General features: G+C 44.8%; 1 protein-coding gene across 1 annotated transcript in view; it reads left to right on the forward strand.

Annotated features, from left to right (window-relative positions):
• Positions 1 to 7888: 7888 nt before the first annotated feature.
• The window catches only part of LOC137421619 (integrin alpha-11), a 111900-nt gene continuing 104742 nt past the window's right edge, over positions 7889 to 15046 (forward strand). The window contains exons 1-2 of the mRNA XM_068107848.2: positions 7889 to 8069; positions 13599 to 13707. Coding sequence (XP_067963949.2) covers positions 8015 to 8069; positions 13599 to 13707 — 164 coding nt within the window. The 5' untranslated portion in view covers positions 7889 to 8014. The remainder of the gene's footprint in view (positions 8070 to 13598; positions 13708 to 15046) is intronic.

A 15046-nucleotide genomic window follows, 5' to 3' on the forward strand; every position in this document is an offset into this window, starting at 1 on the left:
AACCCCTCGCCCCTCACTCTCCAACTCCTCACTCCTCACTTTCCAACTCCTCGCTCCTCACTCTCCAACCCCTCACTCTCCAACCCCTCGCTCCTCGCTCTCCAACCCCTAGCTCCTCGCTCTCCAAACCCTCGCTCCTCGCTCTCCAACCCCTCACTCCTCGCTCTCCAACCCCTCACTCCTCGCTCTCCAACCCCTAGCTCCTCGCTCTCCAACCCCTAGCTCCTCGCTCTCCAACCCATAGCTCCTCGCTCTCCAAACCCTCGCTCTCCAACTCCTCGCTCCTTGCTCTCCAACCCCTTGCTCTCCAACCCCTTGCTCCTCACTCTCCAATGCCTCATCCCTCACTCTCCAACCCCTCGCTCCTCACTCTCCAACTCCTCGCCCTCACTCTCCAACCCATCGCCCCTCACTCTCCAACCCCTTGATCCTCACTCTCCAACCCCTCGCCCCTCACTCCCTCACTCTCCAACTCCTCACTCCTCTCCCGTCTCATTCATTTTGGAAATGGATGTTTCCACGCAACGCATGAATTGTCACGACCCTCAAGAGGAAGTGTCTCGTAATCATCAAATGGCAAATAAATTACATTGTGAAAATTAAAGATTTCAAATAAACCTATTTAAAGTATATGCGCACATAACTAATAAAAAAAAAACGAAGAAATATTTCTCGGTAATTTCCTGAAACATATTTTAGTTTTCACTTCCGGATAATAATGTTGAATGAAATTAGAACGAATAATAATAATAATAATACATTTATTTTATATAGCGCTTTTCAAGAAGCCCAAAGGTGCTTTGACAGAGTACAAAAAACAAGTGCAAAAAGACAAAAATCAATTGGTAAATAATCAAAGCAAAAGGAAGGAGAAGGAGAAGAGATAGTCAGGGGTTAAATGCTGTGGGTTAAATGTTGAATGCAGTGTTGAACAGGTAGGTCTTGAGTGATGTTTTGAATGTGGTGAGTGAGGAGGAGTCTCTGATGGTGTGAGGTAGTGAGTTCCAGAGGGTGGGAGCAGCGATGGAGAAGGCCCTGTCCCCCCAGGATCTGAATTTGGTCCGCATGGGGGGGGGGGGGGGGGTCAGGAGGTTGGTACCAGCAGAGCGGAGGTTGCGGGTGGGAGTGTGTCTGGAGAGGAGGTCAGCCAGGTAGGATGGGGCCAGGTTATGGAGGGCTTTGTAGGTCAAGAGGAGGATTTTGTACTGGATTCTCTGGGGGATGGGGAGCCAGTGAAGCTTGTAAAGGACGGGGGTGATGTGGTCACGGGTCCGGGAATGGGTGAGTAGACGGGCAGCGGAGTTCTGAATGTATTGGAGTTTATTGGTGATTATTGAGGGTGAACCATAGAGGAGGCTGTTGCAGTAGTCCAGACGGGAGGTGATGAAGGCGTGGATGAGGGTTTCTGCAGCCGTGGAGGAGAGGGATGGACGGAGACGGGCGATGTTTTTCAGGTGAAAGAAGGCTGTCTTTGTGATCTGTTTAGTGTATTTGTCGAAGGACAGGGTTTGGTCAAAGATGATGCCAAGATTCCGGATGTGAGGGGAGGTGGATACTGGGAAACCGTCGATGTTGAGGGCAAAGTTATGGGTGGATTTGGTGAGCGTTTTTGGGCCAATGATGATTATTTCAGATTTATCATAGTTGTTTGAGGAAGTTAATTTGAAGCCAGGATTTTATTTCAGTGATGCAGTTTGTCAGGATAGAGTGGGTGGCGGTGGAGATGGACTTGGTGGAGATGAAAAGCTGGATGTCATCAGCGAAGCAGTGGAATTGGAGACCATGACGGCGGATTAAGTGACCAAGGGGGGACAGGTACAGGATGAAGAGGAGGGGGCCGAGAACTGAGCCTTGGGGGACACCTTGGGGGAGGGGAGCAGTGGGGGATTTGCAGTTATTGATGGAGATGAACTGGCGTCTGTAAGAGAGGTATGATTTGATCCAAGAGAGGGCAGTGCCGGTAATGTTAAAGGTGGTTTCAAGTCGGGTGAGGAGGATGGTGTGATTGATGGTGTCAAAGGCGGCGCTGAGGTCGAGGAGGATGAGAATGTTGAGTTTGCCAGCGTCAGAGGAGAGGAGATGGTCGTTGGTGATTTTGAGGAGAGCAGTTTCAGTACTGTGGTTGGAGCGGAATCCGGATTGGAATGTTTCATACAGGTTATTGGCAGAGAGGTGATGTTTGAGTTGAGTGGCTACAGCGCGTTCCAAAACTTTTGACAGAAAGGGTAGGTTGGAGATGGGTCTGAAGTTATTTAGGGTGCCAGGGTTGAGTCCAGGTTTTTTCAGAATGGGGGTAACAGCAGCAATTTTGAGGGATGGTGGGACGATGCCTGTAGACAGGGAGGAGTTTATTGTTGCAGTGATAAGTGGAGAGAGAGCAGGAAGGGAGGTCTTGACAAAGCTGGAGGGGATGGGGTCAAGAGTGCAGGTGGCAGTTTTCATTCCTATGAGGAGTTCAGAGAGGTCAGTAGGGGAGACTGGGGAGAATTGAGACAGGGGTTGGCAGGATAAGGGGGGGCAGGTGGTTTGAGGGGGAGCGGGTGCGGTGGTGGTTAAGCTGTTGTAGATGTTGTCAATTTTGCATTGGAAGAATGAAAGGAAGGAGATGCAGTTGTCTACTGTGAATGACTGGGTGGTGGTGTTCAGGGGGCTGAGGAGTTTGTTTATTGTAGAGAAGAGTGCTTTTGGGTTTCCAGAGCCAGAGTGCATAATTTGAGAGTAGTAGGCGGAGCGGGCGCGGGAGAGGGCATCTCTGTAGTGTTGTAGGTGGTCCTTGTAGGCTTGGGAGTGAATTGTGAGACCTGTTTTATTGCAGAGTCTTTCAAGTTGGCGAGCACGAGTTTTCATCAGGCGGAGTTTAGGGGTAAACCAGGGAGCAGAATGGGTGAAAGAAACTGTTTTGGTTTTCATAGGCGTAAGCTGGTCAAGGCAGGAGGAGAGAGTGTGGTTGTAGTAGTCAGTGAGGTCAGAAGGGGTGTGGAGGTCAACAAAGGTAGAAGTGGACATTTTTTCAGAGAGGGTGGATGAGAATGAGGTAGGTGAAAGAGCGTTTAGCTTACGGAAGTTGATAGTGCGATAATGCCTTGGTGCTGGGGTGGGGATGTTGATGGTCATAGTGATGGCTAAGTGGTCAGAGAGGGTGAGGTCGGAGCCAGAGAGATGGTGCAAAATTAATCCGGTAGAGCAGACAAGGTCCAGAATGTGCCCACGGTTATGGGTAGGAAAGTCGATATGTTGAGTGAGGTTAAAGCAGGTGAGTAAATCAGTGAAGTCAGTGGTTATTGTGGAGTCAGTGGAGTCCATGTGGATATTGAAATCACTGAGGAGGAGGATTGAGGGGGAGAGGGAACAGAACTGGGTCAGAAAGTAGGAGAAGTCAGACAGGAATGATGGGTGTGGTTTGGGAGGGCGGTAGACGACAGCCATGACTGACTGTGTGTGACCAGAGAGTTTAAAAGCCAGGTGTTCAAATTATGGAGCAGATGAGATGGAGATGAGGCTGGTCTTGATGTCCTGTCGGTGAATTACGGCAATTCCACCACCTCGGCCCTCCGAGCGTGGTTTATTGATGTAAGAATATCCATTGGGTGTAGTGAGGTTGAGTGAGAAGAAAGAAAGAAAACGAAGAAATATATGTCGTTTTGTGACGACTGTCATCAAAAGTAAAAGTAATATATCTAAACGGAAATGAAAAAGCGAATTTTAAATATATGTCGACATTTTCCCCGACTGTTATTTTAGGCGGTGTATTTTCGTGTATCATCGTGGCGCGATTTTAAAAAATATATCTCTGCATTTTCCCGTGTGTGCGTGAATGTTCTAAATTATTTCTGACACCGAGTCTAAAACCATCGATAAAAATTAAATCAGAAGGTGAACTCGAGATGAAATCGTGAGGGTGACTCAATGAATGGGCTCAATGTTACAGGCCTTTGGGAAATCATTTCGTTCTATAAACGGAAATTTTCATGGGATTCTCTTCCCGTTTTTTTTCAACCGAGTCTAAAACTATGTTAGCGACTGTTAAAAATGAAATGATATATCGAATTAGAGTTTAAATAAACCTGTGTGAGAGAGAAAGACAACACGGGCCTAACTAAACAAGCCTGAAAGCTATTCGAGTTAATAAAATGGTGGACATTTGTTTACATGAAGCCTCTCCATGAATGGGTGGAGCTACTCTGTAAACGGAGTAAGCCACACCCCCGGACAGACAGACGGACAGACGGACAGACGGACAGACAGACAGACAGAATCACCTTCGCCTATTATAATATCGATTATTATTACTTGCAAAATCGAAGATTTTTCAAGTGTATTGGTCGGTTGCGTTTGTGGTTGTCTTGTCTGTCTGTCTTGTCTGTCTGTCTGTTTGATTGTCACCGGCCTACAGGTCACAATTTTCAACCGATCTTCACGAAACTTCACCAAATGGTAGAGTTTGTCAAAAGCAAGAAGTCTATTGTTTTTGGGGTCAAAAGGTCAACATAGGCCAAAGGTCACCAACTTTGCTAAATTTCTAAAATCCTCAATTTTCATCCGATTGACTTGAAATTTGAAGAGGATTTGCACATCTGGTCACTGAATTCAACCACCAAGTATATTTGAGGTCAACATCGGCCAAAAGGTCAACATAGGCCAAAATTCTAAAATCCTCAATTTTCATCCAATTGACTTGAAATTTGAAGAGGACTTGCATAGCTGGTCACTGAATTGAACCACCAAGTATTTTTTAGGTCGACATAGGCCAAAAGGTCAACTTAGGCCAAAATTCTAAAATCCTCAATTTTCATCCGATTGACTTGAAATTTGAAGAGGGCTTGCATATCTGGTCACTGAATTGAACCACCAAGTATTTTTTTAGGTCAACATAGGCCAAAAGGTCAACTTAGGCCACATTTCTAAAATCCTCAATTTTCATCCAATTGACTTGAAATTTGAAGAGGACTTGCATATTGAGTCACTAAATAGGGAAACAAACTATTTTTGAGGTCAAAAGGTCAAACTCAAGGTCAACCTTCCAAAATTATCATTTTTATCTGAAAAATCGACACTTTTCTTCCTATTGACCCGAGCTTTGTTCAAGATTGTCAATTTTAATCTTGATGAATTGGACAATTTGCTGTATCAATGGGGAAAAAATTATTGGGGGGTGGGGGGGGGGGGGGGCGGGAGGCGGATTTTGCAAGTATCGTGCTCGCATGTCGTCTTCTTGTTACTTGCAAAATTGAAGATTTTTCAAGTATATTGGTCGGTTGCGTTTGTGGTTCTGTCTGTCTGTCTGTCTGTCTGTTTGTTTGTCTGTTTGTTTGTCGTTTTGTCACCGGCCTATAGGTCACAATTCTAAACCGATCGTCACGAAACTTCACCAAGTTGTATAGGTCATCCCAATTGAGAAGGCCCTTGATTTTGAGGTCAAAGGTCAAAGGTCATCTGGATGTCAAATTTCTAAAATCGCCATTTTTAATCCGATTGACTTGAAAATTGAACAGCATTTGCACATTGTGTCACTAAATAGGAAAACCAACTACCTTTGAGGTCAAAAGGTCGAAGGTCAACGCAAGGTCAAGCTTCCAAAATCATCACTTTTCATCTGAAAAAACGTCAATTTTCATCCAATTGATTTGAACATTGAACAGCATTTGCATATTGCCTCACTGAATTGGGAAACCAACTATTTTTGAGGTCAAAAGGTCAAATGTCAACTGAAGGTCAACCTTACAAAATCATCAATTTTCTTCTGAAAAACCGTCAATTTTCATCCGATTGACTTGGAGATCGAACAGCATTTGCACATTATGTCACTACATAGGAAAACCAACTATTTTTGAGGTCAAGCAGTCAAAGGTCAACTCAAGGTCAAACTTCTAAAATCATTTTTCATCTGAAAAATTGTCACTTTTCATCCTGTTGACCCAAGCTTTGATCAAGATCATAAATTTTAATCTTCATGAAATGGACAATTTGCTGTATCAATGGAAAACTTGGGGGAGGAGGGGGGGGGGGGGGATTTTGCAAGTATCGTGCTCCGCATGACGTCTTCTTGTTACTTGCAAAATCGAAGATTTTTCAAGTATATTGGTCGGTTCCGTTTGTGGTTCTGTCTGTTTGCTTCTTTGTTTGTCACCGGCCTACAGGTCACAATTTTCAACCGATCTTCACGAAACTTCACCAAATGGTAGACTTGGTCAAAAGCTAGAAGCCTATTGTTTTGAGGGTCAAAAGGTCAAAAGGTCAACATAGGCCAAAGGTCACCAACTTTGCTAAATTTCTAAAATCCTCAATTTTCATCCGATTGACTTGAAATTTGAAGAGGACTTGGATATCTGGTCACTGAATTCAACCACCAAGTATTTTTGAGGTCAACATAGGCCAAAAGGTCAACATAGGCCAAATTTCTAAAATCCTCAATTTTCATCCAATTAACTTGAAATTTGAAGAGGACTTGCATATCTGGTCACTGAATTCAACCACCAAGTATATTTGAGGTCAACTTAGGCCAAAAGGTCAACATAGGCCAAATTTCTAAAATCCTCAATTTTCATCCAATTGACTTGAAATTTGAAGAGGACTTGCATATCTGGTCACAGAATTCAACCATCAAGTATTCTTGAGGTCAACATAGGCTAAAAGGTCAACATAGGCCAAATTTCTAAAATCCTCAATTTTCATCCAATTGACTTGAAATTTGAAGAGGACTTGCATATCTGGTCACTGAATTCAACCACCAAGTATTTTAAAGGTCAGCATCGGCCAAAAGGTCAACATAGGCCAAGTTTCAAAAATCCTCAATTTTCATCCGATTGACTTGAAAATTGAACAGCATTTGCACATCGTGTCACTGAATAGGAAAACCAACTATTTTTGAGGGCAAAAGGTCAAAGGTCAACTCTAGGTCAAACTTCCAAAATCATCAATTTTCATCTGAAAAACCGTCAATTTTCATCCGATTGACTTGAAAATTGAACAGCATTTGCACATTGTGTCACTAAATAGGAAAACCAACTATTTTTGAGGGCAAAAGGTCAAAGGTCAACTCTAGGTCAAACTTCCAAAATCATCAATTTTCATCTGAAAACCCATTAATTTTCATCTGATTGACTTGAAAATAGAAGAGCATTTGTGTATTGCCTCACTGAATTGGGAAACCACCCATTCATGAGGTCAAAAGGTCAAAGGTCAACTCAAGGTCAAACTTCTAAAATCATCATTTTTCATCTGAAAAATTGTCACTTTTCATCCTGTTGACTCGAGCTTTGATCAAGATCGTAAATTTTAACATTCATTTAATGGACAATTTGCTGTATCAATGGAAAACTTTGACGGGGGGGGGGGGGGGGGGCGGATTTTGTAAGTATCGTGCTACGCATGACGTCTTCTTTTTCTTATTATTATTATGGTCCGGGCTTCTGTGAACCTGAGAGGGTCTGTGCGCTGATGACGCCGCGATAAAGTAATGGCGGTGTGTGCGTCGTCATGGCAACGCGGAGGCGATCCTTCTCATCGTGGTGGTGTGGATCTGGCGCAAGCTGGGACAAATCCCACAGAGGCGACGCCATCGGGTTCGAGGACCCGGAGGGACACGTTCTTTAGTGGCGCCTCGACGTTGCCAACCGGGAAACGTCCCTCTCCGTTATAAAGCAGATTCTAAACGTTATAAATGTAATCACACAGTTAGTGAGTTTCGGTGTTAATAACTAAATAAAGCTCCGACGCCCCCTATCCCCCACTTCACCTGGCGCTCGGAGACGAGTGCCCCCTCCCACCGCGAGTGAAATCACACCTCCCCCTGAAAGGTGAGTCTTGGTGGGCAGAGAGACGGCGTGACGTCATCCCAACAGGCGATCCGCGCGGCACCTGAAGGCATGCACCGGCCGCACCTCCTCCTTCCTGTTCGTTTTCCCGCCGATCAAAGCGGATCGGTCGCGTCGTCCCGCGGAACTCCTTTTGCAGAGCCCGGCCTGGGATCCCCGCTCAGCAACGTTTCTCGAGACCCTGAGTGCGTTTGACGACAATGGCACCCAGGTGTACTCTCGGCTTGTGCGTGCTCTCCGTCGTACTTGTACAAGGTGAGGACAAAGCGGAAACCTTCGGGGTAAAGAAACACACAAACTTGCTTTTGCACGAGTTTAGCAACTTCGTCTTAACTTTAGGGAGGCTCTTAAAACTAACGGTCTGTATATTGATATTGCGGTCTACAGGTACTACAGGTCTATAAGCTTACTCTACTGATAAAAATTATACAAATAAAGGATTTACACCTTTGCAAAATTTGGAATTTCAAAAGTTTACTTTTGAAGAACTTTCCACGGCGCAGGTAAGGTGTACCTGTGTCGTGCTCATCGTTTTCACTGCATCTCTCATATCCAGACCGTTGGTGACAATTGGGATGTTAAACTTGAACGTGAAAGTTTCTTATTACCTGCGCTACCTGAGGATGATGGATGGAGGTTGTTTTTACTCCTATCTATCTGTCTGTCTGTCTGTCTGTCTGTCTGCCTATGAACAGGATATCTCAATAAGTTGTGGACCGATTTGGACGAAATTTGCTGGACAGGTTAGGTGTGTGATACGGACGAAATAATTAGATTTTGGTGAAGATCCGGATCCAGATCTGGATCAGGGAATTATTAAGTGATTCTTCACCATTGAGAGATAGGGCGAAAAACGATATATATCACGATATCTCAAACGGTTGTGGACGGATTTCGACGAAACTTGGTGGACAGGTTGGGTGTCTGACAAGGACGATTCGATTGGATTTTGGTGAAGATCTGAATATGTATTCGGCTACAAGAATTATTTATTTTTATAAGTGATTTTTCACCATTGAGAGATCTGGTGAAAAGTGATATATAACATGGTATTTTAAAAGGTTATGGACGAGTTATGAATGAATTTGGTAGACGAGTTGGTAGGTGACGAGAACAAGGCGATTCGATTTGGGTTCAGGTCCGAATCCAGAACCGGCCTATCAGTGGGATACAAAACATAAACTGTTCAGCCTGGTAGAGATTATCCACTCTACCGAGTGCCGTTCTAGTTCAGCATTTTTCATTGTCCCAATCGAAATGTCTCCAACACTTTTTGGATCTCGACGGAGTGGCGAGCGTGACCCTTCATGACATCTATATAATAATAGCGTAAGGACTCGACTTTGTTATCCCTTTTACGCCGCACCCAGTGACCCGATGCCCACGGCACTAATGGATTTACGATCTACGAACCGCGCTCTTTGTTTATCACGTACAGCCATACTCGAAAAATCTGAATTAGCCGACGTTGGGGCCCAAAAGCATCCGATTAACTGCCGATACGACGCCATCTTACGACGCCATCGTATTGGCGTCTGCTGGGCGAAGGCGAAGCAAGCCGTCCGCTGATTGGACAGGCGAAGGCGAAAGCAAGCCGTCCACTAAGTGGACAATCCAGAGCATGCATTTGTGCCGGTGTCGGCGATCGTTGTTCATATACGCACTCTTCATTCTCATCTTTCTTCCTAACTCTTACTCGGACAAGCAAATCCCCTATGCCATCCATACACCACATCCTCCCTTCCGTGGATGTTCCACGGGTTTCGGCTAGTATTCAATATCATTGCTGTTACAACCGACTTTCGTCTTTCTCTTTTAAACTCTTAAACAGTTATGTTTCTATCTTCTACGATGACTATGTAAGGCTCATGGAGCACCTTGTACATATACTATGAGTACTGAATGTGAATTAAAAGGATATCAGACAATTAAACACAAAATATGACATTCCAATCTGGGAACTCACCATCATGAACAAAGTCCTCAGAATGACACATTAAATGTATTTATGATTGTCATGTCTGACAGGTGGTGGGTGCAGAGGGAGTTGGTGCTGTGGTAGAGCACTTCTCTTTAAGCTATCTAGTCTGGATTTGATTCCCGACCTGATTGTAAACTGTCGGATCGGTGCTTCGCATGCAGGGGGTTGCGTCACAAGTGTTTCGTTCCTTGGGTTGACGTTAAGCTGGGTGTCCTGTCTGCGCATGTTAAGTGGTGCATGTGAAAGATCAGTCTTGCAAAGAGTAGGTGAGTTTTCACCAACACCCTGAACAATTTACACAACTCCTGCCCTCTTCAGTTGAACGGCAGGCCTTGCCAGCCGGTTTGTGAAAAGACTTTGGCCAAATACATTCTTCAGCCGAACCCACAAGATTTTTACTGTTTCGTATGCAGCCTGTGGCTGCTTGGCTGCAGCATTTGCTGGGGACTCGGCTGTGCCGCTGATGCAGTGCCCCTGTTTCTAGTGAGCTGGTATTCATTTTGCCGACCTCAGAAGGATGACAGGCTGAGTCAAGCCACCTGGTGTTATTTCAACCGCACGACAGGGGCTTCAAGCTCAAGACTCTAAGTTTTGACCCCCCAAAATAGGCATTTGCTCTCCTCTCAGAAACTACACACACGATTTTGATGAAACTTGGCTACAAGCTTCATATCTGATGCATAATGAAGGTGTACTGACCGCATCAAAATCTGTGCTCATTGTAGGGTCCATGGTGGAGGGTGGTTTTGACCCCCCAAAATAGGTATTTGCTCTCTTCTCCGATACGACACACACGATTTCGATGAAACTTGGGCACAAGCTGCATATCTGACACCTAATGAAGGTGTATTGACCGCATCAAAATCTGTGCTCATTAAAGGGGTTTATGGTGGAGGGGAGGTTTGATCCACCCCCCCCCCCCCCAAAAAGGTATTTGCTCTCTTCCCCTCAAAATCTTCTTCTCAAAATAGGTATTTTGCCGAAACTACACTCACAATTTCAATGAAACTTGATCACAACCTTCATCGCCCATGATGTACCAAAGTTTGTTCATGGCATTAAAAATATCAGGGTCTGAAGGGGGTCTGTGTGGGGTTTGAGTGACTTTTGCTCCTGAGCCAGATGAGCTTCAGTACCTGCGGTCCTATTTATCAATTTGAAGCCAGAAAGCTGCCATCCACTGTACCTGTTACATTGATAAACTTTGATGATACATGAACTCGAGGCATTCTGAGCAAATTTGAAACAGTCTTTCTGAGACACCAGTGTGTGGGTCACCCCAAAATCACACTGATTACACTCTTTAACAATCCATTACAATGCCATGTCTATCAAAAATGAAAGGAATAAAATTATTTGACACCTTCAAAGTGGGTCCTCCATTAGTTCAGTTGCAAGGCTCTTTAACGTGAGGAGAGGAACTCTTTATGATCCTAGAAAATATTATCAAGCTACTGGATCAACAAGAGTTGTGCGAAGAAGTGGACGTATCTGGATAACGATTCTGCACAGGGTCGATAGATTAGCATGACCCATCTATCTACTCGATTGGTTTCAAACTGGCCATAGTACTTCAAACATGTTCCCTGGTAGGATAAGTGTCAATGTCTTGAAGCGTCCCCGTGATGCAGGGATCCATGCTCGTCATCCTGTTCAGTGTCCAAGACCTGCACCATGCCACATTGAAGCATGCTTGCAATGGTCAAATGAGCTCATCCAATGGGCACAGAGGTAAAGGGGAAGAGTTATGATCAGTCACTAATCCAGTTTTCTCATTAAAAGCATGCTGGCCTTGCACTGGTCTACAAAATACGCAATGATCGATACATCCCAGTCTGTGCACAGGAAGCCACACATTTTGGACGTGGAAGTGTCATGATGTGGGCTGGTATTGCTGAAACCTCTCGCAGTAACTTATCCATATCCATGGGAATCTGACAGCAGATCGATACATTAATGAGATTGTACAACAACAGGTGTTACCTTCCCTTCACCAACATGGTTCAGGAATCATCTATATGCACAATAACGCTCCCGATCACTGGGCCATTTGAACAAGGAAAGCTATTGTCAATGCCAAAGTTAATGTCAGACACTCTGGCCTGCCATCTCATTAGATTTAAATCCAATTTGCACATCTCTAAGACATCATTGATCGACGCGTTCGAACCTTGCATTGCCACTTCGAAGCCAGACTGATCAATTAGATCGTTCGAAGCCAGACTGATCAACTAGATAGATAGTAATTCGCTATTGTGTGTCACTATTACCTTGTGCCTTTGATTGTTTAAAAGCCTATTTGTCTCTTTATTTCATTGATTGTGCTGATGGGCATTTATTGCTCAATGCCTCAATGAGCACTTTCTCCTGACATTCTTGCAGAAATGCCCTCATTGGATGTACAATTTTGAAAGTTGCAATTCATTTATGGCAATAAATTATTTATGCCCTTCTGATAATGTCACTCTACATGTATGTTTAACCAATGATGCATATCACATATTCAATACGGTGATCAGTAGTAACTGTGACATGTACTGGAACAGCCGCTGTGACTCCACCAATGCTACACCCAATTCCCATGCCATAGGTTTTCTATATAGAGTCGAGGCTCGCGGAGGAGCTGGAACATAGAATGGATCAGGTCGCAACAGAACAAAACAAACAGCAGCAGGAGAGGGGAAAACACACAACAATGGGGTTGAGGGAAAAAGAATAGAGGGAGACTCCAAAGATAAGGGATGTGAGAAAAAATGGGGATTAGGGAACGACACAGATGGTGGAAAGAATGGATACAGAAGCAAACTCTCAAGAAGGAAAACCAGGGAATTTGGAAAGAGGTGGGCTTGGGGAGAGTTAACGGGAGTAGAAAAGGTCATGGTTGGGATAGGGGTGGTGAACATGCAGATGGTGGTGAACAGTTGACTTGAAAACCTAGAAGGAGGTTGCTGGTGTACCGCGTGCTCCCTGCAGGAACTTGGTGAAGCTTAGAGGCGAGTGTGCAGAAGGGTTGGGGGGAGTGTTGGGGGAGGGGACAAAGCATGGAAAGAGCAGAGGATCTGGTGCAGGACTATAAAAGAGGTGGTGGAAGACAAAGAGACCACCGACCTGTCTTCGATGTGAAAGTGATAGACCCGTAGACTCAGCTTCATCACGGGAGATTCCAAGGATCTTGCAGGCCTTGGTTTCCACGGGTTAGGTTTGTTCCACGCAAATTCCACAGCTCACGCGATTCACTGCGGTAGCCTTACGTGACTAAATTCCTTTAGGTTGATTGTCGAGCCTGTGACCCAGTGCTATGACACACCCCACACACACTCAGATGTTTGTCTTTTCTAAAGTAAATACGTGACTTGAATTGCCAAACTATTTATTGTCTGTCTGTCTATTTATTATCTGACATTCACTGTGCTATCAAGAAACCGAGCAGACGCTGCTCTTTGCATCACGCGCACGAAGTCTGTCTGCTCGGTTTCCTTGTTGCTCACTGCTCGGTGAATGTCATTGCGATAGTTACACTGGAAGTTCCGTTCAGTGGGCAGAATGCCTGGCACTCCGATCTGAGCACTTGAACTACAATGCCCTGACCACAGTAAAAAAAAAAAGTGGTGACTCATTTTTCAATTACTGTAGATGTATCATTCTTACCCCATCAATAAAATTCAGTTTGTCACTTACTTCTTGCTGCACAACTTTGAGAAACCCTTCACACTTTGTCAAGTGACTCTAATTTCTTTACATTTTGCACACGTCCGCCAACTTTTAGCCATGTTATTTGCTTTTGACATTTTGAATCTTTCCAGGGGCTTGGACTTTCAACATCGGTGTGAAATCTGCTACTGTGTTCCAGCTCCCTACCTCAAGACAATTCGCATATTCTGTACGACAATTCTCAAAAGAACAAGAGAACTGGTAAGAGGGAAGGAAATTCATAGAGTTCTTATTTCGTGTGTCTGCTTGCAATGTTTTAAATAAACTGGGCGTCTTTTCGACCCAACTATCAGTAGTTTCCTTCAAAGCCGCTCCCTATATCTGCCTCCACCATTCTCGCCTGCCAGCGTTTTCCGCACAGGGATAACATGCTGTGTCAAGCAGCTGTTTTGCTTCTGTCTTCAGTTCAGCATCTGTTCCTTCACCCTAAACTTACCCCTTCCCACCCTCCCCCTCATCCACTTGCCACTTCCCTCACCCATTCCAATGCTCTTTATCTACCGAGGATTCCTTAAACGTGTGCAAGGTGTCCACATTACCTTCCCTTTCTAATGCTGAAAACGTCTGCCGAGGACGTTTGCGACGTTCATTCACTAATTGTAAGCCCGAGACAGTTACAAATAAACCTTCAAAGATGCACAACAGGCTGCTTGGCCCGAATCGCCCGTACCATCTGTTCTTTTCAATTTAATTCACATGTGAATGGACTTACCTCGTAAGTTGCATCTTTCCCCTTGATGTGGCATCCTTATCCCTTATAATTGTCATTGTCGTGAATGTACTTAATCGTTTTCATAGCTGTGATAACACCATGTGTGTCATGCGATAGTTACACTGGAAGCTCCGTCCAGTGGGCAGAATGCTTGGCACTCCGATCTGTATGTATGACTTTCCACCCAATCCCCTTCCTTTGTTCTTCTTCTTTAGTATGCAGCACAATGCTGCGGGGTAGCTCATTAGCTGAGGGCACGGCTGAGCCGCCGATGCAATGCCCTCTGTAGGTTAGAGTAGGAATTTGGAATTTGTTCATGGTGCCGCGATAGCTCGCCTATTCTTTGCGAAGACACCGTGGGATCTTTAATGCCCACCAACTAATGCTGGCAGAAGCGATGCCCAGTTTAACGTCCATCCGAGAGACGGCACACACATTGAAGAACCACCTTGCCTGTGAAACACCAGGATGCCAATATATAGCTGGCCTGAGAATTGTACCCAGGTCTGACAGCTTCGAGGCGAGTGCGTGTACCTCTGGGGTCTCGGCCATCCTGCCAGCCCCATTTCCTTGTGACCATGTGTGCGTGCACGTGTGGAGTGTCAGCGCATAATAATTTCCATACATGAACATCTTTGTAATATGTACAGAAAAAGGTGAACATTTTGACCCCTCCCACTTTCTCATGCATTTCCCTTACCTCTCCTCCTTTAGTCCCCTTTCCCCTTCCCCCATCTCTCTCACTTTTCTTTTTCTCTCCTATGCCCTTCCTTTTCTCGCTTTGATGTTTAAAAAGAAAATTCATCACATCCCTATCCCTGCCCCAAA

Source organism: Myxine glutinosa, chromosome 2, assembly GCF_964187855.1.
Source record: "Myxine glutinosa chromosome 2, kmMyxGlut1.1, whole genome shotgun sequence".
NCBI classification, from domain to species: Eukaryota; Metazoa; Chordata; class Myxini; order Myxiniformes; family Myxinidae; genus Myxine; species Myxine glutinosa.